Here is a 27,032-nt window from a genome sequence, read left to right on the forward strand (position 1 = left end):
CCCCCCCCCCCCCCCCCCCCGTCCCTGCTCCGATTTCCCGCTGGGATGGAATCAGTTCTAGCTTCTTCCACCAATCCTGCACATGCAGCCCTCTCTTCCCCCCGCAAACCTCCCCAGCCCCGACCCCAGCCCTGGACTCTGCCGGCGCCCTCCTCCCCCAGCTTCCCAAAGCCAGGCTTTCTATCGCTGGGGCTCTGCTCAGAGGCCACATCCTCAGAGGCGCCTTCCCAAGGCGGAACAGGGCCCGCCTGTGCCCATCTCCTTCCCCTCTTATCCAGCTTCATTTCCTCCCATTTCCGGGCTCATGGTGACGCAGAGCCCCCCCGGGGGGGGGGAAGTCCCCTCCCTGCACAGAGCCTTCCCCCCCACCCCACCGCAGGGCCCTTCCCCCAGTTGGTGGGTGGGAGAGACCAGAGGCCAGTCTAAGGTGGAGGCTGGAGGGACCCCCAGCCGTGCTTGGGGTGGGGCATTTTATTTCATGGACTCATGGGAGCCATGGAGGTTTTATGAGCAAGGGAGTGACGAGTCCTCCCCAAGAAAGGGCCCCAGGCCTCCCGGCCATCACCAGATGGTGACGGTGATGGGCTGATGGTGGTGGTGGTGTGGACGTCAGCCAGCTACACTGAGCTCTCACGGCCGCGGAGGCCAGGCCTCGCGTAGAGCCTCTCTCTGAGGGATCCCGAGACCCTCACCACAGCGCTATGGGGCGTGCCATTAATATCTCCAGATGAGGAAACTGAGTCACCGAGTCCCTGGAGCGAACCGTGCTCCCCACCCCGGCGCAGGCCCTCCCTGGTAGGAGGGACAAGGGGACTCAGGCCCCCCGCAGGGATGCCAGCGGAGGCCCAGCAGGCCTGTGGGGCCCGCACCCCACCCCCAGCGGGCAAGATGTCGCCCAGCCCCTGCCAGCAGCTGCCATGGGGATTTTCAATAACGGGAGTGATTTTTGCATGATGAATGAGGCGCTGCCGCTGTGTACATAATGAGGGCCTAATGTTTTCAAATCCCCATTTAAGGAGTTGATCTCACCCCGTAATGAATTTCACATCACAGACCGGAGCTGCTGTCCATCCCTCTTCTCCCTGGGGTGCCCACCCGCCTTGGCACCGCGAGGGTGGGGTCTGGCGAGGGTGGGCTCTGCCTCCTCCCCCCACAGGCCCAGCCCAAACCGGTCACAGAGCTCGTGGCTGCCCTGGGTTTGTCGATTGAATGAGCGACCGGGAGGGTGTGGGCGGAAGCCGAAGGTGGTTCCGGCGGCAAGGGGGCACCACGTGGGGTTGTGGCTTCTCAGGCTCTGCGGGGCGGCTCCGCGGGGCCTGGGACGAGGCCGGAGACCAGAGGTGATGAGTGTAGCGGGGACGGAGGGAGCGGGGGGCTCAAGGCCCCGGGGTGGGTCCTTCTTCCAGGCTTTACGGCCGAGCTCGTCCTCCACGGGGTTCGGGGCTTGCAGGCGAACCGGCAGCTTGGACATCTGCCCCTGCCCCAGCTGGTGCCCTCTCAGGGACTCAGTTTCCTCATGCGCCTCCACCAGCCCTGGCATTCGGTATCTCTGTGCAGGTGGCTGGGACCTGGGAGGCAGCTGCACGTAGCACCGGGGTCGCCGGACTGGTGGCTTCTCCTCAGGCCCTGGGACCTGCCGGGTCAGATGTCCGGGTGGGGAGTGGTCCCCAGGGCCCAGGCCAGGTGCCTTCCTGCCCTCCCCTGGCCCCCTCCGGCCTCGGCCCACACCCCTGCAGTCCCAGCCCGCCCTGCCCGGGGCCTTCTGGGTGCCACCTCCACCCTGCAGCGCGTCAGTCCCTCAGGCCCCTCAGGCCCTGACAGGCAGAGGTAGCCTTCCGCCTACAGAGGCGGGGGGCGGGCCTCGGTCTCCCCATCTGAAACAGGTGACACAGGTGACAGAGTGATAAAGTGCAGGGCACCTAGGTGCAGTCCCTCACTGAACGAAGGCTCATGCCAAGTGGGGAGGGAGGTGCTGTTACGGACCTTGTAGAGATGAGGAAACTGAGGCACGGCACGGACAGGTGAAGTGATTTGCCCAAAGCCACCAGCAGGCTTGTAGGCAGGATTTCTGGGACAAGAAATCCCAGGAGGGGGCACCCAGGAGGCCAGGCCCACGGGGCAGCGGAGGGGCAGGGGGGTGGGGGAGGGGAGCCGGCCCTGGGCCTGTCAGGGTCTCTTGCCCTCTGGCAGGGACACAGCCGCCCCCCTGTCCCCCAGGCCCCGGGCATCCTCATGTTCCTGTAAATAATTAATTAGCCCCTGCTTGCTTGTTTGTTTAGCATGAGGAATGCTCCCCCACTGAGACGCATTTATTGCTGAATAAATTTAAATATCTAATCTTCCCTTCATGAATATTACAGCACCCCAAATAGCCGCCAACAGATCCTAAGCGCCTTGGCAAATGGCCCCCACAGGAGCCTGACTGCCGCCCGCCTCTGCTGGCTCCAGCCCCTGCCCTCCACCCTCGCCCTCCTGACCCCCGACCTCCGGGGAAGGGGCTGGGTGCGAGCTGAGGCCCCCGGCCCCCACCCCGTGCCCGTGTGGAGGCCACACTGGGGGCAGGAGGGCAGGGCCAGCCGGGCTTACCTGGGGGAACAGCCTGGGACTGGGTGGAAGGACAGGGCTGCGGCAGACGGAGGACAGACAGGGCCCCCAGGTGACGGCAGCATCTGAGGAGCCCAGGCAGGAGACGGAAGAGGTCAGAGAGGCAGGTGGACGGCGGGGAGGGTCTCCAGGGCAGCCTTGCCAGACAGAGGTAGCTGGTGGTCAGCTGCATGGGGGTGGCTGAACAGTCATGCGAGATGAGGGACCCCAGGTCACTCAGCAACCAGGGTCCCCGAAGTCCCTCTTTTGGGGGGGAACAGGAGCCCTGCTGCAGTGAAGAGGGGAGTCCAGACGTTGACTTTGGAGTTTGGATGAGGAGGGAAGGGGAGGGGGCCAGCCAGGGTGATAGGGAAGGCTTGGAAGGGAAGAGAGAGAGAGAGACAAGGCTTTTATGGTCCTAGAGGAAGCAGAGCAGTCCAGCTGTGTGACCCTGGGCAAGTCTCATCCTCTCTGTGCCTCAATTTCTCCTTCTATAAGGGAGGAAAAATAGTGGGACCTCCTAGGGTGGCTGTAAGGACCAGCAAAGAGGGGTGTGTGTGCACTGCTCAGGCTCAGGTCCCAGCAGGTGTTCCAGAAGAGACTGCAACTCAGGAGCCAGAAGGAGAGGGGGCGCGGGCGGGGCACAGGGACTGAGGGAGAAGGCAGAGCAGCCCTTAGGACAGTCTTGTGGGGAAGGCTTGGTTCCGGACCTGGCAGAGAGACCTGGAAGGAAGCACCTCCCCGCCCCGCCATGGGTCAGTCTTCCCAGGAGGGACCCCAGGTCTTCTGCTGACTTGGAACAGGGGTTGAGTTGGAGGCTTGAGATTTGTTTGCATGTGGCCAAAGGTCCCAGAGAGGGGATCGAGGGTCCACTGGTATGAACTGGGGTCACCACCCTCCCGCCAGGCAGCCCCAGGCTCAGGTGGAGGGCGGGAGGAGGGACACCTCCCTCCGATGAGACCCCAGGAAGCTGCCTCCTGCAGCCTCCAGGGTTCAGCTTAGCCCAACGTAAGAGCCAGGACAGGGCCGAGGAAGCAGAGCCTGGGGGCAGGGAAGGGGGGTGACTGCGGTTCACATGGGGGGGCAGGGAAGGCGTGACCCCCTGGGCCTGTGGGTGAGGACCGCAGGCTGAGGGTCCCCTCTGGCACAACTTGGCGTGTAGACGGGGAGGGGGCGGGTGAGAGGGGCCCCGTCGGTGCTCTGGCTTGTTGGGGAGAGGATGGGGCAGGGGTGAGGCCCAGGGCCTGCCCCTCATCTCTGCCCTGGGGAAACTGATCCCCTAGGCACTTGCATGGCAGTCACCTGGCCCAGCCCGAGGCTTCTGCCAGCCCCGAGTGCCCCCTCCCCCTCATGCCCCCAGGTCAGCCCCATAGGTCTGACTGCAGGCCTGTCCACCTCTGCAGGAAACATTAAGTCCCCGAAACACAGATCTTACTGTGTTTCTGCACTTGGGCACAGCCTCCGCAGCAGGCCAAGGTCGCCTGCAGGGAGGACGGCAGGCAGCCAGGAGCCAAGTGGCACCATTAGGGCAGGGCGGGAGGCCCCCAGGAGAGCCGGCCCAGACCCATTCCCGTGCTTACCCCCGTAGGCCCCGAACACCCTGACACCCGCCTGGACAGCCGCCTCCCCTGCGTCCCCACAGGGAGCACGTTCTCATACTATCCCACTGTCCTAACGAGAGCCAACACCCATGCCACCTTCACCCATGCCAGGCCCTGGCTTCAGCACCTTATGGAAATTAACTCGCTTAATCCTTCCAAGAGCCCTAGGAGGTGGAGCCCATTTTACAGGTGGGGCAGTTGGGGTCCAGAGAAGCTAAGTGATAGGCTCCAGGCCACACATATCTGTGACTGTCAGAGCTGGGCCCGGAACCCCGGGCCGCCCAGCTCCACAGCCCCTGCTCTCGTACACGCTGCTGGGTGGTCAGCTGGCATCTCACCCAGAACGGACACACTGCACGCGGACGTGGTGTGACCCTCCAGGCTGCGCGGCCCCTGAGCGCCGCCTGGACAGGGAACTCAGGGGCCCCGCCTTGGGTCCCCCGCTCCGCCCTCCCCTGGGCCACCGTTGCCCTTACCCCTCCTTGCGGGAGAGGTCCTCCCAGGGCTCCCGACTCCTCTGCCCCATTCCCCCCCACCCCCCCACCCGGGTGCTCTGGGAAATCGCCTGGTGCCAGCTCTGAGTGAAGTCACAAAATTAGGTTTAATTGGGCCCCACAGGGCACAAAAGAGAAGAAAGAGGGGGGTGGTCCAGCTGGTGTCCCTGGACCTCTGCCAAGACTTTGGGGGTGGGGTGGATGGGATGAGGGAGGAAGGGCCTCGGTGTGCGCATCTGCAAAATGGAGAAATGAGGCCTCTTTCCTGCTGCTGGGCCTTGTGAGCCCCGGCAGCCGGTGCCAAGGAGCTCCTGGCACAGGCCTGGGGTGCCCTGCGAGCTAGGGAGCTGCCAGAGGTGGGTCACGTTCTCCTGGCCAGGATGCAAACCCCTCCCCTGAAGAGGGGTCACCGTGTCGCTATCGTCCAGATGAGGCAGTGGCCGCTCAGGGGAAAAGACTTGCCGGTGTGCCCCGCTGGCCCAGGGGACGACAGCCGAGCTCCGCCTTTCCCACCGGGGCCACTGAGGCCACTGAGGCTGTGACACCGGGGTGAGGTCCGGCCGAAGGGGCGGAGGAGACGCTCCTCCCGCGGTGCCCGAGTTGTTTATCTGGGCCCGCGTCCCCAGGGTCGCTGCCCGAGGTCCCAGAGCCGCGCTCAGATAAGCCCGGGCCCGCCGCAATTAAGCCGGATGCGCTAACGAGGCGGCTCGCTAACGAGCAGGGGCGCGCGCCCGGATCCGCCGTCCACCTCCCCGCAAAGAGGGCGAGGAGGGGGCTGGAAGACCCAGGCTCGAGGCCCGGACCGCAGCTGCCACTTGTTAACTAGGTGACCCCGGTTTCATCATCTGTAAAGTGGGTCCCAGAGTTTGCCGCGGCCGGGAGGGGCCTCGCCTGGGGATCCGGTGCGCGGTGCCAGTCGGCGCTCGCGGGCTCCTCGGGCCGAGGCGGCCACCGGTCGCGGGGCCCGCGGCGCCTCCGGGCCAAAGCCGGGAGACCTTCCCTTTGGCCGGGCTAGGGTGGCGGTTCCCGCCGCCGCGGACCCCGCCTTCCCCAGCCACTCCGGCCCGGGGAGGCCCCGGCCCCGCCCGCGCCCCTGCCGCACGGCCGGGAACCTGCAGGGCGGGCCGGGCGCGCCCCCTGCCGGCCGCCCCGCGCCGCTTCCCGCCGGGACCCGCTGCGACCCGCCTCCGCGCCTCGGAGCAAGTAGGGGCGGCGGGCGTTAGCGAGCAGCCGGAGGCGGCGGGAGAAGGCGCGCGCGGTGCCCGGTGAGTCCTGGCCCAGCCGAGGGGGTTGGGAGGATTCTGTGCGTGGGCCTCCGCTTTCTCTTCTGTAAAACGGGCTCAGGCGTGACGCGGGGCGCCCCACGGCTCACTCCCCTCTGCCCTGCAGTGGACGGCTGCATTCACCGGGCCGCTGGACCCCTCCTCACCGACGAGTGCCGGACCCTGCAGAACTGTGAGACCGGCAAGGCCAAGATCACCGGCGGCTATCGGCTGCCGGCCAAGTGTGAGTCCCGACCCCACAGGGCACCTCGTGTAATTGGGGGCTTAAGGGAGCAGCCCCCACACAATTGCTGGAGGCCTCCTCAGGGGTCGCTTCCTAACCTTAAGTGCCGGGACCCGGCCCCTCCTCGCACGCACCGGGAAGCAGGTGGCGGGAGGGGGTGAGAGGAGCTGAGGAGGCAGTGACTTCGCTCCGCCCCGCGGCTCAGCCGGGTCCATGCAGCTGTGCGAAGGGGGCCCAGCGCGGGCCTGCCCGTCTCTGTCGAGCGCATTTGAGGGCACACTTCTGCACCCGCGTGGGCAGGGTCCTCCCCTGGGGACTCTCAGAACTTGGGGAGAGGGCCTGTTTCCTGTCCTCTCCAAGGCGGGCAGGGGGAGAAAGCCGATGGCCGCTTGGAGACCCCGGCCAGTCTGACCCCGTCGCCTCCCGCAGATGTCATCCACACGGTGGGACCCATCGCCCACGGAGAGCCCAGCGCCAGCCAGGCTGCCGAGCTCCGCAGCTGCTACCTGAGCAGCCTCGACCTGCTGCTGGAGCATCGGCTCCGCTCCGCGGTGAGAGGGGCGGGGGCAGGGAGGGGGACGGGGGCGGCCTAGACCGGGAGTTAGAAGGCCCCTCGGAGGCGGTGGTTGGAGAGTGACACTGTCCCCAATTCCCTCTCACCTCCCCCCCCTCCCCCCGCCCCAGGCATTTCCCTGCATCTCCACCGGCGTGTTTGGTGAGTGGAGCGCGACGGGCGGGGGAGGGCTTGGTCTAGAAGGGGGCGGAGCGGGACCTGGAAGTGGGTGGGCCCAGACGCGAGGAGGGGCCTGGGAGGGCGTGAAAGGGGCGGGGCGGAGCCGGGTAGGTGGAGTCGGGCGGGTCCCGAGGCGTGGAGGGGGCGGGCCAGAGCCCAGACTCACTCCCGCCCCGCCGGGTCCCCAGGCTACCCCAGTGAGGCGGCGGCGGAGGTGGTGTTGGCCGCGCTGCGCGAGTGGCTGGAGCAACACAAGGACAAGGTGAGTCCTGGGCCCAGTCGGGGGGGGAAGAGGGGGGGGGGGGGGGGGAAGGGGTGGCAGGACCGCACCAGCCCTCTCTGCGTCCCCGCCCCTTCCCTCGAGACCACTTTGCTCTCCTGCCCATCCAGCAAGGGTGGTGGAGTGCACACCATGAACCCCTTCCCTGAAGGGTGCAACCTGAGCTCCAAACTCAGGGTCGGTGCCCCGTCCCCCCCCACGAAAAAAGCAGGTGGAAACCTGTAGAGGTGGGGGCAGTGATAACACAGGGGAGCCGGGGTGTGGGTGCCGGCCACCCCCACCCCGGGCTGAGCAGGTCCCGGCACAGGTGGACCGGCTGATCATCTGTGTGTTCCTGGAGAAGGACGAAAGCATCTACATGCAACGGCTTCCCCACTACTTCCCTGTGGGTACGTACCCCTTGGCACCTGGGTCAGCCCTCACCCCTGCCCCTGCCCCTCCCCCTCAAGAGCAGGCTCTCACTGTCCTCTGCCTTCCAGCCTGACGGCACCTGCCGCCCACCCTGCCCAGGACTGGTAAGCAGGGTCTGGCCTGCCGTGTGCTGCCCACTAACCTGCCCACTAACACCAGGGCTCGCCGCGCCCCCCCCCCCACTCCCTGCCCCTGCTCACCCCCACGCAGGAAAGCCACAAGGGGAGGCCCACAGCCTACACTCCCTCTAACTGCTCTGCTCTGCTCTGCCCACAGACTCGCCTGGGCCTACCGGACCTCGCTCCCAGCTCTAAGAGGTCTCCGAAGCCTGCAGCTGGGCCCGGGACCCCCCCCCCCCATTCTTCCCCTCAGCCCCCGGTGCCTGAGGAGCCTCCTAATAAAGACCACCCTTGTCACAGCTCCTACTGTCTGAGTGCTGGCTGGGGAAGGAGACGGCCCAGAGGTGTGGACAAGTGCTTCTGGCTTAACAGGGCTGGCGAGGGCGGGCGGGTGGAGGCACGGGCCGGACCGCAGAGGTGGGCAGCAGCACTTCACATTTATTGAGGGCCTGCCCCCAAGGAGCTCACAGCCTGGGGGCCAAGACCCCATGTGTGCTGGGGTGAGGGAAGAAGAGAGGTGAAGGCAGAAAGGAAGGCAATGCAGAGACACCGTGGCCCAAGCAGAGGGGGTGCAAAGCAGGCACAGGCAGGGGGAGGGGCGGGGGAGGAATGGTGGCCTGGCAAGCCCTGCCTAGACCTCGGGACCGTGGACCACACGCAGACTCGAAGGCTACCCTTCCCCCACCAGGTTGGCACCACCTGGGGGTACACTGGGGTGCCCCAGCTCCTCCACCTGCCCTGAGCCAGGCCCCATCACGTCAGCCCTCTCCACCCAGGACTGGACCATGCAGACCCCTGAGGGGAGGGCGGGCAGCTCAGGTCTGGGGCCCTGACGGGCACAGAAAGGTACAGTCAGGTCAGAGCCTACGAGGGAGCAGCTCGAAGCCTGGGTGATCCTCGGTCCCCGGGCAAGTCCCCAGGGAACTTCCAAGATTCTCATGGAAGCCCCCGGGCCAGCTAAGGAGGGAAGGGGGGTGGGTGCCAGAAGGGAAGGAAGCGGAACCCCAGTAGCCAGGAGGGGTCCCCCAGAGGCCTAGCCCCCTCAAAACTGCTCCTGGTGGGGAGGCTTGGACACGGACAGGTGGAAGGTCGAGAAGAACCCACCTGGCGGGGGGGGGGGAGGAGGGGGCAGCCAGACACATAGCAGCCAGGCGGGCAGCAGCAGAGCAGGGACACGCACACACGCGACTCACCACCAGCATCCCCTTTAATAAAATGTGGAAGGTCGTGTGACGGGGGGAGGAGGGGAGTGAAGTATGACCATTTACAACCACAAAAAACCTCTGTACATGTCTAGCGCCTGGCAGAGGGGAGGGCAGGCAGGGCAGTGGCAGGCCAGGGCCAGCCCTATTTATAGAGGATGTCGTAGTGTCCAGGCCGATAGAGAAGGTAGACCTTGGGCTCGGAGCCCTCGGGAAAGATGTGCGGGTTGGTGGTGCCGCCCTCGCCGCGGTCCATGTATTCCACCTGGATGGAGACGCTGAGGGCCTGGGCCAGCGCGATGATGTGAATGTGGTCACTCTCTTTGCACATGGGCTCCACCTCCTGCGGCACAGGGAGGGGGCCGGGCCCGGCTCTCACGTCGCCCTTGCATACACACACGCCCACCCCCCCGGCCCCCCGGTGCCCCCACCCTGAGATAAGAGAGAAAGGGGAGGGACGGCACCTGCTGACAGAACTCCTTGACGGTCCGCCCACCCTCGATGAAGTGCTCGAAGAACTTGCTCTCGCGCTGCAGGTAGCCTGACGTGAGCAGCCGCAGGTACACCACCAGGTAGTCCGAGGTACTCTGGTCATTGAAGGAGGCCAGCAGGTCGGCTACTGAGGTCTGCTTCTCCACCTGCTCGATCAGGTCCATGAACTGCCACCCACAGGGCACAGAGGGCACAACGAAGGAGGAGGAGATGGGTCAACCCCGCCGCGGCCAGGCCGCCCGACCTCCACCCTGGCCGAGAGGGCGACGGGGGCGACGGGGGCGACGGGGGCGACGGGGGCGGCTGGGCTCACCGTGTTGTGGAAATCCTCAATTGTGAACTCGGTGAAGCCCTGGGACACCAGGTCCTCTTTGCTCTTGGCAGATACGGCCTTAAACCTATGGGTGGGAGGGAAAGGGAGGCCAGCATGGGCTCCTCGGCCAGCAGAGGCCGGCGCAGAACCGGGGGAACCGGCCGACGCCGCCCCCCACCCCCACCCCCAGCTCAGAAGACCAAAGCAAGAGCCCAGCCACTGTCTGGGCACCTCCCGCTCACCGAGAGCGGGCGGGAGCCCCGGGGGCCCTTCCTGGAGCCATCGCCCGCCTCCCGCGGCGCCCGAGTGGCCAGCGTCCTTACCGTTGCAATTCCTTGCTGTCATCCAGCAGCGCCTCCAAGTGGGAGAATCCAAAAGCTCGGTAGAAGCAGTTTCCATCAGGCCTGGTCTTGCGGATGTACGAGTACTTTTTGTGGAGGTCCTGGAAAGAGGCAGCCGCCACCCCCCCGCCCAACCCCATGCCCATCAACATCAGGCCGGAACCAGAGTGGACCAGAGAACCACCCCCCCGCCCCTGCCCGCCCCCAACAGAGGTCACCCCACAGCGGGGATGACTAAGCTCCAAGGAACCACCTGCCATCCTCGGCTGCTGACCCAGCTTTGCCAGTCACCTAGAGACCCGCTGACTGGAACCCCCAAGGCCTCGGGAAACTGTGCCCTTATGGGCACACTGGCTGCACGGGTCACCCAAGTTGTCCCCAGCCACCAGGTATGCCACACTGCTGGGCTTGCAGGGCTGTCTGTGCAGAAAAACAGGCATATCAATCAGTCCTCGTCCAACACAGCTTTTCAGAGGATAGTCTTTCAAACCACGCCAAGAATCCAGGGCCAACAAATTAGGATGGGGGTGCAGCGCTGGGCTCCACACCAAGCACTCCCGCGGGAACCAGCGGCCCTCGTCTCCCTTTTTTTAATGTTTGTTTTTGAGAGAGAAAGACAGAGACAGAGTGTGAGTCGGGGAGGGGCAGAGAGAAAGGGAGACACAGAATCTGAAGCAGGCTCCAGGCTCTGAGCTGTCAGCGCAGAGCCCCACGTGGGGCTCGAACTCATGAACCGTGAGACCACGACCTGAGCCGAAGATGGATGCTTAACCGACTGAGCCACCCGGGCGCCCCAAGACCTGGTCTCCTTCTAAACGCTACCCTGCCCTGTTCCATCTCCGGTTTCCTCCCCAAACGTGGTGGGATTTCCTGTCTGCCAAACCTCCCCACATGGGTGGCCCATCGGCACTGCCAGCAAGCAGGCCCCGGCCTAGTTCAGGCCTTCTCCGTTCTCCTCCACCCACTACCCCCTGCCCACCTTTCCAATGACCTTGCTTCCTTTCTGAGGACTTTCACCCAGAAGCCCTTAGCACCAACCAACACACCCGCCCGCAGCCTTCTCTCCTGATTCCCCGGAGGGTCTGGGGCTGCTACGAGGCCGCCCCTCTGGGCCACATCAGAGCCCTCGGGCTCAAGGCCAGCATTCCAGGAAGCCTCCCCCTCCTCCTGCATCCATCAGTTTTCCTCTCCCTCCTGGTCAGACTCGGCGGCATACAAACACCACAAGGCTAGTTCTTGCTTAAAGAACAAAACTCGTCTGCTTCACATGAACTCCTTCCCGGCTCCCACCCAACCTCTCCATTCTCCTTGAGAGCGAAGCTGCTCCAGAAGTTGTCTGCGCTCACCGCGTCTGCTTTTCTGCTACTAACTCTACCCAAGCAGCCTTTAGTCAAGGTCACACGTGCCTTTCCTAAGTCCGAGGGCCAAGCCCACTCCTCCCCAGACTGGCCCCTCAGCAGCATTCACCACAAGGGGGGGGGGGGGACGTCACCCACCGTGGGACACCCTCCACCCCGCGACACCACCTCCGGGCCCCCTCCTCCACACTTCACGCGGCTCGTATGCCCCAGCCTCGCCGTGTCCTCCTCCTCCCCTCACCCTGTGAAGGTCAGGGCCACCACCAGACCACACGGCACCCTTCCTCAAGACACCATGTGCCACGAGAGGGGCACGCCACACACCTGTACACGGTACCTGCCACGGGAACGGCACAACCCCACTTGGGCCCGGGACCGCTTCCGCTCGTGAACTATACTCACGGTCTCTTGCCACTACTGGTCTTGGGAGTGACTGACTGGTTTTAAAATGTTTGTTTGTAAGTAATCTCTACACCCAGTGTGGGGCTTGAACTTACAACCTCTAGATCAGGAGTCAAGTGCTTTACCCACTGAGCCAGTCAGGTGCCCCAAATGGAACTCTTCACTTGCCCCGTCTCTGTCCTCAACTCCCATTTGACTCCAAAATCAAACCACCTCGTCTCCTCGTTCAGCCCGAGGGCGCATCCTGACCACTGACCACACCGCTCCCCCCAGTCCAATCCGACGCAGATCCAAAGGTTTGCTCCTCAATCTGCTGAGCCTCCTGGGCTTCTCACTGCTTCTCTCAGGCACTCCCCTCCTCCTGGCGCCTTTATTGCAAGAGCCTCCTCCCAGGTCTCCGGCTCCAGCAGCCGGAGCCGGAGTAACCAGAGAAACCTGCTAATACTCCTCCTCTCCCTGGCCACACGCCCCGGTCTCCCAGCCCCCACCTGCTCCCCAGCTCTGCTCCAGCCACACTGCCCCCTGCCCCAGCCTGCCCCACTCCGCCCAGGAGCCCAAAGCCTGTTCCCCGGCCGCTTCCAGTCTGTCACTCCAACACCCCCTTCTCAGCAAGGCCTGCACCACCTGCCCTCCAACTCCCTCTTCTCCTCTTCCTGCTTTACCTTTCTCCAGAGCACTGATGGCCTCTGACGCATACACCCGAGTTACCTCTGCCTTACTGTGTCTTCCCACAAGGACACGTAAGCTTCATGAGCGCAGGAACTTGTGGGGTGCAGTCATTACTCTACCGCCGGTACCTAAAACAGTGCCGGGCCCACAGCATGTGCTCAGAGATGGTAAATCACAGCACACGATGCACACAGAGGCCAAATCATGGCAGCTATTGGAAAAGCTACTAGAATCATTCTGAGCACCTGCCCTGTGCCAGGCCCTCCACTGAGGGCCAATGTCCGCTATCCTAAATCCTCATGGGGGCCCAATCCAAAAAGGAGCCAAGTCACTCAAGTCTGCTGGGGCTCTGCTGTCTAGGCTTAGGATCCTCCCCGGGGGGAGGCGGGCTCACGCACAGCACAGGGGCACTAAGGCAGAGATCCCGCAAAGACAGCACGCAGCGGCCACTCGAACGTTTGCTGAATGACTCAATAGGAACAATAACAGAGGCTCCAAGAAATTCCGTGCATTGCCCAAGACCACACAGCCAGAAATGAAGCCGGAACTTGAACCCAGGTCTGTCAGGCCCCAAAACCAGGACCTTCATCCCTCCAGAGTCCTCATAGGTACATCACACACACTCTGGGCAAGGAGTCAGAGTAGACCACAGGCCACACACGGCTGGATCTGGCCTGCAGGGGTGCTGTTTGGCCCACACATTTTAAATCTGAATTAGCTGCCTACTCTTAGAAGTCAGGAGATTTACATCAAAAGCATTATTTCCAGCTTGTCTTGGAAAAACAGATCCAGAAACAACGGAGTGACAGGCATGGACACTCCTATTTGCCCCAGGGGCTTCCGCTGCCTGCCGTGGGCTGATGCAGAACTGTTACGTCCGGGGTTTACCATCTACCCTGGCCACTGATATGGATAACCCCAAGGCCCCTCCTTTCAGGTGGAAGGTTCTAAGCATCTCCGATCGTGGGAGGCAAGGAAGGCTTTACTAAGCCCTCAGGCTCTGCCTACCGGACACTCATTTACACATACCCACTGTCCTGACTCACAGAGAGAGCAAGCGGTTAAGGGTCTGACCTCGGGTTGTAAGTGATGCGGCTGGGTCTAGCTCGGGCCCATAGGTCTCTTCCCCCACTGCCGCCACCTGCCTCTCCACAAAGGTCCCAGGGGCTGCAGGACCCACCCCTGCCATAACCCCGCCTCTCCCATCTAACCCCGCCCCTCAGCCCCACAGGGAGCTGCAGGAGACCTCAGCCCCTACTCAGTCTGCACCAGCCCCCACAGGCATCATCTCCCCAATCTCACAACCATCCTGACTTCACAGAAAAGGACCCCACAGCTCAGAGACGCTAAAGGACCTGCCGAGGATACAGCTGCTGTATGGCAGAGTCAGGATATGAATCAAGGTCTTAGGATTCCAGAGCCTGCACACTTGAGAACCAGCAGCCAGACAGCTCCCCTCCCCCAACACGCTACCCTCTCTGAGGCCAGGCCAGCAAGGAGCAGGTTTGAAGCAGGCCCCCGGGGTTTTTCCTGCCCCCTCAGCCAGGCTCCCACCTTGATCTTCTGTTGATAGATGTTGTCATCCTCAGCATACTCCTTGTATAAGACCGAAAGCTCCAGACGCTCCGAGACCAGAGGGTTCTGCACTGCAATCTGCAGGGGGGAGGAAATCCGTCATGCTCTGGCAGGTGGATGGAGTGACCCACACCTAACAGCCAGAACACCTAAATGAGGGGTGCTGGAGCGATTACCCGGTGGCACAATGTCCTCTCGCCCCTGCCACGGCCCCCCTCACTCCCCAGTAAAGACATCCGGTACCCAGCACAGCTTGGAGAGGAGGAGGCTTCCAAAGCAGAGATAAACAACAGGCCTCAGGCCCAGCCTATGCTTCCCCACAACGGGGCCACCGGCCACAGCCCCTCACCTCTTGCTGAATTCGGTCCTGCTGAGCCATGATGGCTTCATCATAAGCAAGACAGTTAACACCTGGAAGAAGGAAGAAAGCCAAGGATTACAGTGGGCCCCAGCTATCTACACTCCAGGCAGCTGGGCCAATGACAAGAGCGGCCCAGGGAGAGCAGGCATGGAATCTGGAAGTGTGCATTTTACTTACACCCTGCTCTACCAACTGTGTGATCTTGGCAAAGTCCTTTCCCCTCCCAGCCCCTACTTTTCTCATCTTTAAAAAGGAGGGGGCTGAGGTGCGCTCCGCTCCCAGGCGTGTTCATCCAGCTCTGACATCCCCTTCCCCCCCCCCCCCCCGCCTTCTAACGTCGATTCCCAGCTGCCTGAGAATGCTCTGGAGCCAGGCAGGGTCTCTTGGGGGAAGTGAGATGAGGAGGCAGGGTTTTGGGCTGGATGAGAGCTTCCCATAAGCCTGCATTTTACTCAGTCACACCCTTCCTCCTTCTGCTGTGCTGGGTATTCTTAATGCCCGTTTTACAGATAAAAAAATAATAATAATAATGCAGACAGGTGAAATGATCTGCCCAAGGTCACAACTAGCAAAGACCTGGGCTCAAACCCAGGTATGTCTAATTCTGAAGTCTGAGCTCTTGATCATAATACCTCTCCTCGGCTACCTTCGGGTAGAGGCCTTTCCTCAACTATAAAAGGGGGCTAATACCACTACCTTTCTCCCCTCTATTGAAATGTTAAGAGAAGGAGGTGGGACCTTGGAGGCGAACTGTTAAGTGTTCATCAGTGAATTGGCAGATCCACTTGTGGACCCCACCCTCTTCAGCCACTGGCCAGGAGCCAGGAGACCTGAAATCTGGTCCTGGCTGTTTCTTAACTTATGTGATCCCGAACAAGTATCTTCTGGGGGCCTGCGTCTCCCAGCATTCAGTCTCTCAAGTGTCTGGTTAGAAGGTGTGTGTGCTGAATGACTTTTCAGGCCAATCCTTTTGAGCCAGAGCATCCCTGATCCTCAGCTGGGCCCGGACTAATCCCCTACATCGGGACAGGGCTGTCCCACCCACCCCCAAGTGACCCACTCAGTCCCCAGGGCCTAACCATGGGTGGAAAGAGGGTGGCACCGGTTTTGAAAGGTCCAACTCCAGAGGTGTAGGAAAACAATGCCTAGGCAGGCGGAAAGGGGCTGCAAGGCCAGAAGAGGGGGCTCTACCAGAAACGAAGGCTGCAGGCCTCAGGGGCACACACCGCGGCCGCTCACAACCCCTGACCGCCCGCAGCATCCCGAGCGGCCCGCCCAGTCCTTTGTGCTCCGCGGCCCGGCGTAACTCGACGCCCTCCCGGGCGCAGACTGCTCTGGAAAAGGCGGCGGGGGGGGGGGGGGGCGGGGGGCAGGCTCCGGCCTAGGCCCCGGCCTGACTGCAGGGACTGGGACAGGAGGGATGGGGACCCGGGAGCCCCGCGGCCGGCGTGTAGGGGCTGGGGGCGGGGCGGGACGGCCCAGGCCCCGCCCCGGGTGCGCGCGATGGGAAAGAGCCACGGGCCTGGGCCCGCCCCGCTCGCTCGCTCGCCGGCCAGCTCGCCCGGCTGTCCGGGGGTCGCGGCGGCGGCTCCTTCCATTGTGAGGGGGAGGGGAGGTGGCGGCGGCGGAAGAAGGGGCAGTCCGTGCGTTTCGCCCCCGGCCTCCGGCGGCCCCGCCCCCAGCCTCTGCGGGAACCGGCGACCTGGCATCGCCCGTGCTAGCCCGGGCCGGACGGCCTTCGCTTGCTCAGTACCTTCGGAGTCGCTGCCCAGCGGCTCCTGCTTCTGCTGCTGAGGTTCCTCCGCCGCCATCTTTAAACAGCGCCGCACTGTCGACCGCTTCCGGGTTAGCAGTTGCCTCCTCCCGGAAGAGAGCCCCTCCTCGTGGCCCCTCCTTGGCAACGCCCCTAGCGACGGGATCCCCTCCGGCGGAGTCACCTGCGAGGCTCGCTGTCAGGTGTGGCGGCCGCCCCGCCCACCCACCACCATCTTCCCTATTCCCAAAGTTCCGGTGGTAAGAGGCTTCCCGGAGCCAATTCGGATTTCTTTTCACTGGAGTTTGAAGAGCGGATGGTGTTACTGAGATAAGTGGGAAGATGAAGTTAAAATCACTCCAGAATTCTTGGCAGCGATTGCAGTGAGGAGAACCTGGCCGAGGAGACGCAATCGTACTAACATCCGAGCCCCAGCACATCACCGTTCGGTTCCACTGAGCCTCGCTTCTGACTTTGGTGTCCCGTTCCGGCAGGGAGTACATGTCCCTTTGGGTCAAGGCCAAAGTCTTGGGACCTAACTTTAGACTCTGTGCCGTTCTGGTTATGAGAAAAGCAGTCTTTTTTTTTTTTTTTTTTTTTAAAGTTGGTAAAAATGGAAAACAGATTAGTAGTTGCCAGGGGCTGAGGGAGGGGGAGCGGAGGGAATTGGATGTGAGATCCTTGTGGAAATGGAGATGTTCTCTTTTTTTTTTTTTTTTTTAAGTTTATGTATTTTGAGAGAGAGCTCGCGCAAGGAGGGGAGGGACAGAGAGGAAGAGAGAGAATCCCAAGCAGGCTCTGCTGTCAGCCCAGAGTCTGTTGCGGGACTTGATCCCACCAACCGTGAGATCATGACCTGAGCGGAAACAGAGGGCCAGATGCTTAACCAACTGAACCACCCAGGAGGCACCCCTTAAGATTTTATTTGTAAGTAATCTCTCTACAACGTGGGGCTGAAATTCACAACCCCGAGATTAAAGAGTCGTTTGCTCCACGGACTGAGACAGCCAGGCACCCCTGGAATGTCCTATATCTTGACTGTATGTGAACCCCTGGTTTATGCTGTACTATCATTTTGCAAGATTTACCAATGTAAAAGGTACATGGGATCTGTGTAGCCTATTAAAATTGCCTGTGAATTGTCCAAAAATAAAAAGCTTAAAAAGTGGCAAGGCTGGGGTGCCAGGCTGGTTCCATCAGTAGAGCACGTGACTTCTTGATTTTGGGGTGGTGAGTTTGCACCCCGTTTTGGGATAGAGAATTACTTAAAAAAAATTAAGCGGCAAGGCTTTGGATGGATATTCAAGATGCTGTTGTTGAGGGAAGTTACAGCGTGTGGCTCAGTTTGCCAACTCTTCACTGTCGAGGGCCTTCTTCATTTCATGAGCTACCTCCTGTCCTGGGGTAGGTGCCCTTGGTGCCTGGGCTCACCACACAGCCCACGGTGGCCTTGTCACCGTGGCGTTGCTTCTAAGCTCAGGAAAGCAAAGGGTCCACCCTGTTTGGACCCACGCTTGCCAAAATGTTCATTCCTTTTCTCAGTGTTAACATTGAAATCTCTTCACTGGCAGTCAGATCTTCAGTTAGAAGCAGTATTCTTAAATGGAGAGCTAAGACCGTTGATGACATGATTTCTATCTGGCTTTTCAAAATCTTGAAAACTGCTGTAAGACAACTTCAACTCTGTGCCCTCTTATTTTGGCCAGGGAGTCGATGAGGCATAAAGGGACACGGGGAGCTGGGTTCCGGACTAATGGTCAGGACAGGGAACACCGGATTTGGTAAATCCTCTCCTCTCCTATGAAGAGTGAGAAGGAATCCCAGTGGTGAGCCTGTGCTGGGCCACAGCCAGGCTGCTAACACCAAGTAAATACCTCCCTCCTGGGGGATGTGGGCTTGAAAAACCAATGTACAGGGGCGCCTGGGTGGCTCAGTCGGTGGAATGTGAGACTCTTGATCCTGGGGTTGTGGGTTTGAGCCCCACGTTTTGTGTAGAGATTACTTAAAAATAAAATCTTTAGAAAAAAAAAAAAATTGGAAGGAAACAGCCAGACAGAGGCTTTGGCTCTTAACCTAGCCCAGGATGGTCAACTTTTGCCCAGTCTTCTCCATGCTGATTTATTTGGCAGTTAATAACTGTTTTCTTACCCTCACACCATCTCTTCTATTACTCTTACCATTTTATTTTTTATTTATTTATTTTTTTTTAATTTTTTTTTTCAACGGTTTTTATTTATTTTTGGGACAGAGAGAGACAGAGCATGAACGGGGGAGGGGCAGAGAGAGAGGGAGACACAGAATCGGAAACAGGCTCCAGGCTCCGAGCCATCAGCCCAGAGCCTGACGCGGGGCTCGAACTCACGGACCGCGAGATCGTGACCTGGCTGAAGTCGGACGCTCAACCGACTGCGCCACCCAGGCGCCCCTACTCTTACCATTTTAAAATGGGCTCTGATTCTCTATCCTAAGCATCTGAAGTCCAATTACATGTTTGCCAGGAAGTCACCAGCATAGCTCCAGGTGTTTATCTCCATCTCCCAATTTACCAAATCTGGAAATGTTCCAGTGCTGCTGGCCCTGACTGCCGGGTCTTGGATCGAGACACGTCATGTTTGCACTTGGGTTCGGACTGCTGTTAAATACAGTCACAAAGGTGACAAACGGCAGAGGACTTTATTTTCCATTGTACTGACAGGGCAGACGCCTTCTCCTAGTCCTGCCGGCACACCCCACGTCCATGTGTGAAGGAATCTGTCAGGTGGAGGGAGAAGAGACTCCATACCAGGACCCGGACTGAAAGCTCAGCCCCAGAGGGAGAGTTTCCGGAACAGCATGGAGGCTGTAGGGGGCCCCGTGGCTCCCAGGCCCACAACCCACTCTCACCTCTGGGGGCGGTGGGGGAGGCCACGTACAATGACCCAGCACAGGTCCTAGGACAGCCACAGTCCCCCAGGGAGGTCATGGCCAGGAGAAAGGCTTCAAGGTGGACCACAGATGAGGGGTCGGTAATCCCTCCCAAGGCGGGCTTGGGAGTCCGGCATCTGCCCAGATGGGAGGAGCTGGGGCGTGCCGGCCCCAAGAGAACCTCTAGAGCTGTTGCCACAGGAACCCATGATGGTCCACAGACAGTCCACTCCACGATCATGGTCTAGAGAGGCTCTGATGGTGCAGAGGGCAGACTGGTGAAGCCGAGCAGGGGTTACACGTTGGAAGCTGCTAGCTCAGTTGATACTTGCCTGCAGAGTCCAGGCCACCTAGAGCAGAAAGCAATTAGAGGGGGTGGTGATGGCCAACGGAGAGCCTCCCCCCCCCCCCCACACACACACCAGACCCACAGTCCCCACCCTCCTCATTTGGGCACTGTCCTCCTGTAAATGGTTCACATTCCAATTCACTTCTGTCTGTTGAGGATCCGATCCACTGGAGCCAGCCCCTCCCATGTGAGCCTCATGGCACAGGGAGGACAATGCATTAGTCTCCTTGTTGCTGCCGTAACAAATCACCAATCTAGTGGCTTAAAACAACGCAAATGTAGAGTTTGACAGTTCTAGAGTCAGAAGTCTGGTATGGGTTTCACCAGACTAAAAGCAAGGTATCTGCAGGCTGTGTTCCCTTCTGGAAGCTCTGAGAATCTGCTGCGATTCATGCCGGTTGTTGGTGATTCAGCTCCTTGCAGCTGTAGGATTAAGGTCCTCGTGTTCTTGCTGGCTATAAACCGGGGGCCGTCCTCAGCTTCCAGAGGCCATGGCATTCCTTAATTCATGACCCACTATCTTCAAAGCCAGCAACAGTGGGGGAAGTCCTTCTCAGGTGGCATCTCTGAAATACTCATCACCTGCTTTTCCTGTCCACCCTAAGGAAACCTGTGATTACAGCGGGGAATCTCCCATCTCAACATGCTTCACTTTCATCACACCTGCCAAGTCCAGGCACGAGGGCCTGGACCTCTTTGAGGGGACGTTTTCCTGCCTTCCATGTCACCGTCATTTTACAATCATGAAAACTGAGACTGAGAGGCTAACTGACTTGACCAAGGTCAGGTAATAAATGACCAAGCCAGGTCTCAAACCCAGGCCTCCTGACTCTCAGTACTTTTCTTGACATTATAGCATCTATCGGGACTGCAGCCTCTCCCGACCCAGGGTGCACTCCCGGGGCCAAACACACCTACTCCTCCAGACTCAGGGTCCAACAGGCACCCACAGCAGGGACTCATAAAGTACTATTTGGAAGTACAAGAAGCCTTGTGTCTCTGGAGGGAATGGACCCAGAGCCCCAGTCTGGTTAAGAATGGGAGAGGGACACTGGATGGTGACCAGATTTCAGACCTAGTGGCCACACCGGGGACCAAGGGGAGGATGGGGTTCAAGCATGATTGCACCCTACACTCTCTCGTCCACCCCCACGTATGCCGTGGGACCCAGCAAGCTGGGGGAGAGCAAGAGCCAGAGCTGCTGATGGGCTTGCTAAGGGCCTTCTCAGACTCGGGGGCCCTAAAGGACTTGCCCATAACCACTGGTTTCCCATCAACTTGAGCAGTGGCTGGAGATGCACACCTTTGGGCTGGAGTTGTCCTTCTGGGACAAGGGGACCACTGTGGCCCTCTAGGCTCCAGGGGCACAAAAATGGGGGACACCCAATAAAAACTCTTGTCAGGGCAGTGGTGTCATCTTCGAAACTCCAGACCATTGTCTTCTGGGGTCATGTTCTTGCTTCACGGCAGCTCCAAGGCCTGATCTGTGCCCACCGGAAACCTGAGCCAACCAAGAGCCAAGTAGCTCAGAGCCCTCTGCTCGGGAAGTGTGAACAGCAGAGCCTCTCAGAGTGAGGCGCAAGACAGGAGCGACCCTGTTGTTTGGGAGGATGCAGCCAAGAGGTCCCTCCCTGCCAAAGACAAGGGCTCTCGAGGTACCAGCAGGTGACTGGTGGATGCCCCTTGCTCAGCCGACCCACCCTGGCCCTTCAGATCCTACATGGGCTCTCCCCCTCCCCTGGCCAACAGCCCAATCTGCACAACCTCCCGGCACTCTCGGCCCTGTCCCTTGAGGCCCAGACATAAAGGCTAGTTTGTGTGGCAGGAAAGCCTGGCAGGAGGCAGACAACGAAGTCCATACCCCTCAGGGAAGGAGTCACAGGCAGGAAATGGACCTACCACGCTATCCAGTGTGGAGCACTTTAATGCATCATCCCACCTGCGGAGGTACCCCCCCAGCACCCCTCCCCCACCCCCGCAGGAAGCATCCCTGAGGAAGGGCCCCGGGATTGGAGGAGCAGCAAATTCTCCAGGCCAAGAAAGGCAGGAGACAGGGAAAGAGGCAGGCAGCACAAGGAAGGCGGCCAGTCCATAGGCATTTCCGGATAGAAGACTTTTAGTCCCACTGCCCTGGGGCTGACATGAAAGAGATAAAGCGCCCACCTTCCGACTGGGAAGAACCAAGAAGCTCCTGAGAAACAGTGGGAGCCCACAGCCGAGGAGCGAGGGGAAGGCTGCACCCACAGTGAGGGCTTCCGGCTGCAGAGCTGGACCCAGCGAGAAAGACAGAACACGGACACCCATGCACGGTGCAGCCCCGAGCCTGGCACGACCGGGGAGCCAGACGGGAGGAGCAAGGAAAGGTTGCCCAAGGACGACAGGATTTGTTTTCCCAGGAAGCCAGAAAACGCTGAAACACAGGAAAGCACGCAGGGGAAGCTCCCTCCACCTCCAGGCGGCAAGAACAGCAGGGCACGCATAACCCACCACAGGACAGTCAGCCAGCAGGGACATGCGGCTGGCCAGGCCGTCTTCGCCACACCCCCGCCCAACACCATCCTCCGCTCAAGTACAGAGGCAGGAGCCCGGGCCGAAGACACGATGCGTTTCTGAAGCAAGGTTTAAATACACTTTATTGTTACAAGGAGGGCCCTACCGAGCAGGGCCTTATACACTAACATATGTGGTCCCAGGGTGTCACCGCGGAGAAATCGAGAGGTCATGATTGCAGAAGAGGTCGCTGTAATTGAAGGACATGATCCAGGGAAGGCTGGCCAGGAATGCAGCAGACCTGATCAGGAGAGGCCAGGGGTGGTCAGGTCACAGGGTGAGGGACAGGCCAGCCCCCTTCACTCCCGCTTCTTGTAGCTCTCCAGATGTGACAGGACCCAGCCCGACGGCAGGAGGAAACACAGGAAGCAGGAGGTGAGCCCGATGGCGACTTCCTACAGACCACAAGAAAGAAGGAACCCGCAGAGTAAGAATTCCCCTAGGCTTACCAGGCAGCAGAAAGCCCCTTTCAAGGAGTCGGGATTCAGGCTTCAGAGGAGGGGCATAGCAGATCCAAGGCCCGCTCTAGGCCTTGAGGTGAAGGGTCAGATATGGGAGTGGGGCCAGCCTGTGTTAGGATCCATAGAGAAATCCACCACGAGATGATAAAGCAAACGGACAGGAACAAAGAGTTAAACCTGTTTGATCTATTGGGATCCAGGAACCATGCATAGGCTGATAACCCTAAAAATGCACCTCTCCTTCTTTGCCTTTAAAAACCCCTCTTCTCAGGGTGCCAGGCTGGCTCAGTCAGTAGATCACGCGGCCCTTGATCTCAGGACTGCGAGTTGGGGCCCCACTCTGGGTGTAGAGCTTACTTAAAATCTTAAAAACATCTCTCTTCCCTTCTCCTTTCCAGGACTGCTACTCAACCTCAAAGGCCAGGGATAAAAGACTTTTTGCACAGCCACCTCCACATTCCCTACTGCAGTAAAGATCACAGCACAACTTGGGAGTCAGACTTGAGTTCAAATTCCTTCTTTGCCACTGAAGGTTTGACTTTTGACAAGTGGATACGGTGCTCCTAAATTTCAGTTCCCTCCACCACGAAACCGAGATGATGGTCATTTCTTCTCAGGGTCACCGGGACCAGCTCAGCAGTCTGGGCGGTGTCTGGCAGGCGGTGGGCACTCGGCAGATGCCAGCTGCAACTATTATCACTATTATTTCCTTAATCGCAGCTGCCCTTCAGGCTCTGCTCCTAACTGGGGCCCAATAGCCTGGATTCTGAAGACTCGCATTCGAGGCCGAGTTCTGCCGCTGAGGCAAATGCATTAAAGCGCCACACAGGTGAGAGTCGTTAAGGGTTAAACTCCCACATTTCTGGAAATGACAAAGACCCACCTTCCCTAATCATTAACAGTGGTAACAACCATTATCGCCGCTGACAGTCGTTACGCAACCCCCATGAGCCGATGAGTAAACAGGCTCAGAGAGGACTAAGGGCTCGAGGCTGCACCGCACGTAAGCGACAGAAATATGCTGAATCGAGCGAGTTTTGGCGTTGAATGAGCCCCAACTGTCGCCCGGGTACTGTCCCTCTCATTCGCGCCCTCCAGACACCCCCAAACCACTGCTGCTCCCTGCTAGGCTGCGGGCCGCGAGGTGCAGGGCACTCTCAGGGCCGCCGAGGGGCAGCACACCAGACCGGCCATCCCCGAACTCGCCGCGGGACCCCCAGTCTGGCTCGCGGCACCTCCCGTGCCTTTCCCGGCCCCCTCCTCACCATGGTCCCGAGCTGCTCCTGCGGAGGCTTGGAATGGATCTGAGCACGCTGCACCGGGAGCCGCCGGGTTAGGCCTGTCAGGCCCCTCAGCAGCAGCGGGGTCAGTACAGACATGACCGCAAGGAATGACTGCAGACAGTGGCCAACAGTAGCCCAAGGTCGGGAAGTCAAAATGGCGGCGGCGGCCGGAAGTTCCGGCTCTGGGGAGGCCGGGAAAGGGCGTCCCGGAAGCTTCCCGGTAATGACGCAGGGACACACCTCCCACCTGCCCCCGTCAGTTTTTGGCGCGCTCCTCGAAAGAGCCAATCGACGCCATCCTACCGCCAATGGGCGGAGCATGGAGGGGCGTTCCTTTCAGTTATGCCCCACCTCCAGTGCGGCCTATCTTCTTGAGTGACACCTAAAGCCACCCAATCATATAAGCCAGAAACGAGGCGGCATTCTTGACTCCTCCCTTCATTCATACTCTTTAAAAAAAAAAATCTCTCTATTCAGAATCCTTCTCCGCCAGGCTTCCATTGTTTCTGGCCGGAACGCCTGACACTAACCTTGTAATTGAACTCGACTCATTACTATTGCCCTCTCCAATTTCAGTCTCCACGCAGTGGCAGCTGGCCTTTCATCCTCCCTTCCTTTCTTCTTTCCTTCCTGGCTCCCACCCTTCTTCCCTTCTTTTTTAAACATAAATCTAACCAATCCGTGTAACCCACTTAAAAAGCTTTCAGTGGCTCCCGACTGCTTACTAGACAAAATCCTAATTCCTGGATATCAAACTCCAGCCTCATTTCTACTTCACACCCTTCTTCTTGCTTTCTGATCCTCCCCACTCCCAAGCCTTTTGCTTCTTTGTATCTTATGTTCTACTTAGGACACTTTTCAACTCTCACCTAGCCTTCCTTTTTCACGACACCAACTCCGACCTCCAGACCTCCACTTGCTGACACAGTTTACTTTATTCCACAAATGGTCATTGGCCCCTACTGTTCCAGACAAGGTGGACAAGGACTCCTTTATCACAGAACTGACATTCCAGAGGGGAGAAACGGACAATAAACAAGCACACAATGAGAAGCTATCAAAAGTGCTATGATGTGACAGGAAGTGACAAGGTAGCACTGCATCAGGAAGTCTGTGCCACCTTTGTGTCCAGCAGCCCCTGTTTAGCACTACCCGCAGGGTCAGTCTCTATCCCTAGATTGGGGGCCACCTGAGGGCAGAGCATGTGTCTGGTTCACTACTGTCTCCAAAGAACCTGGCACACATCACTCAGAAAACGTTTAGGAACTGCAGGAGACTGAACAGTATTCAAGCGAAAGTGGGGTGAGGGGCCAGCCACAGAGCCAGGCCTTAACTCCAACAATCTCATTCCATCTTCACAACGATGGCATGAGGGATTTGCTATTATTTCAAAGTCTTTTTTTTTTTTTTTTTTTTTCACAGATGAGGAAATAAGCCTAGAGAGCGGATCTGCTCAAGGTAATGCAGCTACCAGGCGGCCTAGCCAGGATTCCAGGGCAGGTCTATCTGCTCCAAAACCCACATTTTTAACTGTCACACAAGCTACCACAGAGGGAGTTTCCAGAAGTTCCATTTTGGACGTCATCGTGGCCAGGAGCATCAAAGACTGTGGCAGAGGGTGGGGGGTGGGGTAGGGTGAGATGGCAAGATGAGGTAAGGAAGCTGAAGGAACTCCATTTTACTTTATTTTTGTATTTTTTGCAAGGGACTCCATTTTAGAATGGCTCTGTCAGGGGCTCCTGGCTGGCTCGGTCAGTGGGGCAAGCGACTCTTGATTTCATGGTTGTGAGTTCAAGCCCCACGTTGGGTGTAGAGTTTACTATATCTATATCTATATCTATATCTATATCTATATCTATATGCACACCACACACACATAGAACATGTATAAATAAAATATAATAGAATATGAATTTATATATATTATACATATATAATATATGTATATTATATAGAGATATATAAATGACTGTCTCAGCTGTTTTTCTGCTAGACCCCATTTCTGAATAAGCCAAAGAAGCAATGTTCCCACTTGAAGGGACAAGCAACTTAATCATCCTCTGAGTTGTGTCCTAGGTCCCAAACACCTGATAACACTTAGGAGCCAGATCCCAAACATGTTCCAGGACATTAGCTTCAAGCAAACCTTGGCTGACACTGGCATCAATACTCTTATCTTCAATAATTTATGGAACAGCATCTATTGTTCATCTGACACTAGCCTTTCATCAGACCCTCCCCTGGATTCCCGAAGGAACACGCACCCTAGACCCCTTTCCAATATAAATCCCTAATCCCATCAACACCGAGACTCAGTCTCCTTTCCTTTCCAAGTTTCCCAGACACTCCGTCTGCTAGTCTCTATCACTTACACTGTTCAGTAAACTGATCGCAGTTTTTCTGGCTTGTGTTTGATTTTTTTTTGTTGTTTTTTAAATGTTTATTTATTTTTGAGAGAAAGAGACAGAGTGTGACTGAGGGACGAAAAGAGAGAGGGAGGGAGATACAGAATCTAAAGCAGGCTCTAGGCTCTGAGCTGTCAGCACAGAGCCCGACACGGGATTCAAACCTGGGACCGGCGAGATCATGACCTAGGCCGAAGTCAGACACTTAAACCGCTGAGCCACCCAGGCACCCCTGGCTTATGTTTGATTTCTATCCTGTGTGAAGCCAAGGACCCTCTTGGCTGGTCATGTGGGACTACCCCCCTGTCCCCCCGCCCAGCTACCCGGCCCTTCTCCCTCACCCTGCCCTGGCCTTGGCAAACAGCCCAGGACAGAGGCTTCTAAACTTCCCCTCCCACTCCCATCCCAAGAGTCACAGCCTAGGGGCATTAGACACTAGTGGCTGTCTGCCACTGGGAGAAGGGGCAGGGACCTCCCTGCTACCCTACTGGCTTTGTCAGGCCTTTGTCCTATAAACAAAATAATAATGCCCAGATTAGAGCTCAGCCAGGCAAGAGGCCCAGAGAGATTTTAGGACCAGCGTTTCTGTGGTTCCCTGGCTTATTCCCTGGGGAACCACATGTTCATCTCCTTCACCACTGGCTGGAGGAAAAGGAGTAAAGGTTGGCAGAGCAGGTCCATCTGTGTTCTGTTCCAGGGCTTTCCTCATAACCCTGGTGAGATGGCTTCTCTCAGAGAGAGAGGAAGGAGGAAAGAGGCAGGCGGAGCTTAAGTACTGCAACTGAGTCTACAAACCCCAGGGCAGCATTTGCACCTAGGTCGGTCTGCCTTTCGGATTAATGCCTCGTTAATACCGACATCTCTGCTTTTGCCCCGGCCCCCCAGGG

The 27,032-nt window shown here is 59.0% G+C and overlaps 3 protein-coding genes across 3 annotated transcripts in view; 1 reads left to right on the forward strand and 2 right to left on the reverse strand.

Moving 5' to 3' along the window:
• MACROD1 (mono-ADP ribosylhydrolase 1) overlaps nt 1-8,029 on the forward strand; it is a 148,847-nt gene extending 140,818 nt beyond the window's left edge. The window contains 6 exon segments of the mRNA XM_049643810.1: nt 6,068-6,184; nt 6,614-6,735; nt 6,869-6,899; nt 7,106-7,179; nt 7,505-7,586; nt 7,885-8,029. Coding sequence (XP_049499767.1) covers nt 6,068-6,184; nt 6,614-6,735; nt 6,869-6,899; nt 7,106-7,179; nt 7,505-7,586; nt 7,885-7,922 — 464 coding nt within the window. The 3' untranslated portion in view covers nt 7,923-8,029.
• A 91-nt stretch (nt 8,030-8,120) lies between these two features.
• Nucleotides 8,121-16,297, reverse strand: OTUB1 (OTU deubiquitinase, ubiquitin aldehyde binding 1). Its single transcript, XM_049644000.1, has 7 exons — nt 16,194-16,297; nt 14,429-14,490; nt 14,059-14,157; nt 10,058-10,176; nt 9,735-9,819; nt 9,394-9,588; nt 8,121-9,272 (listed from the first exon to the last, which is right to left on the reverse strand). Exons 1-7 carry the CDS (start codon nt 16,249-16,251, stop codon nt 9,075-9,077), a joined length of 816 nt encoding a protein of 271 aa, XP_049499957.1. The 5' UTR covers nt 16,252-16,297; the 3' UTR covers nt 8,121-9,074.
• A 5,764-nt stretch (nt 16,298-22,061) lies between these two features.
• Nucleotides 22,062-23,903, reverse strand: LOC125931789 (cytochrome c oxidase subunit 8A, mitochondrial). The gene is made up of 2 exons (XM_049644012.1): nt 23,723-23,903; nt 22,062-22,391 (listed from the first exon to the last, which is right to left on the reverse strand). Exons 1-2 carry the CDS (start codon nt 23,834-23,836, stop codon nt 22,296-22,298), a joined length of 210 nt encoding a protein of 69 aa, XP_049499969.1. The 5' UTR covers nt 23,837-23,903; the 3' UTR covers nt 22,062-22,295.
• Nucleotides 23,904-27,032: the final 3,129 nt, after the last annotated feature.

This window comes from Panthera uncia, chromosome D1 (assembly GCF_023721935.1).
Source record: "Panthera uncia isolate 11264 chromosome D1, Puncia_PCG_1.0, whole genome shotgun sequence".
In the NCBI taxonomy this organism is placed as follows: domain Eukaryota; kingdom Metazoa; phylum Chordata; class Mammalia; order Carnivora; family Felidae; genus Panthera; species Panthera uncia.

Excerpts from the sequence above, each read along its gene's own strand:
- LOC125931789 (XM_049644012.1), bottom strand. The coding sequence starts at position 23,836 with ATGTCTGTACTGACCCCGCTGCTGCTGAGGGGCCTGACAGGCCTAACC. Across the intron at positions 22,392-23,722 it reads AGGAGCAGCTCGGGACCATG|GAAGTCGCCATCGGGCTCAC; the intron begins GTGAGGAGGGGG and ends TGTGGTCTGTAG.
- OTUB1 (XM_049644000.1), bottom strand. The coding sequence starts at position 16,251 with ATGGCGGCGGAGGAACCTCAGCAGCAGAAGCAGGAGCCGCTGGGCAGC. Across the intron at positions 14,491-16,193 it reads GCTGGGCAGCGACTCCGAAG|GTGTTAACTGTCTTGCTTAT; the intron begins GTACTGAGCAAG and ends TCCTTCTTCCAG. Across the intron at positions 9,820-10,057 it reads GACAGCAAGGAATTGCAACG|GTTTAAGGCCGTATCTGCCA; the intron begins GTAAGGACGCTG and ends TCCCACCCATAG.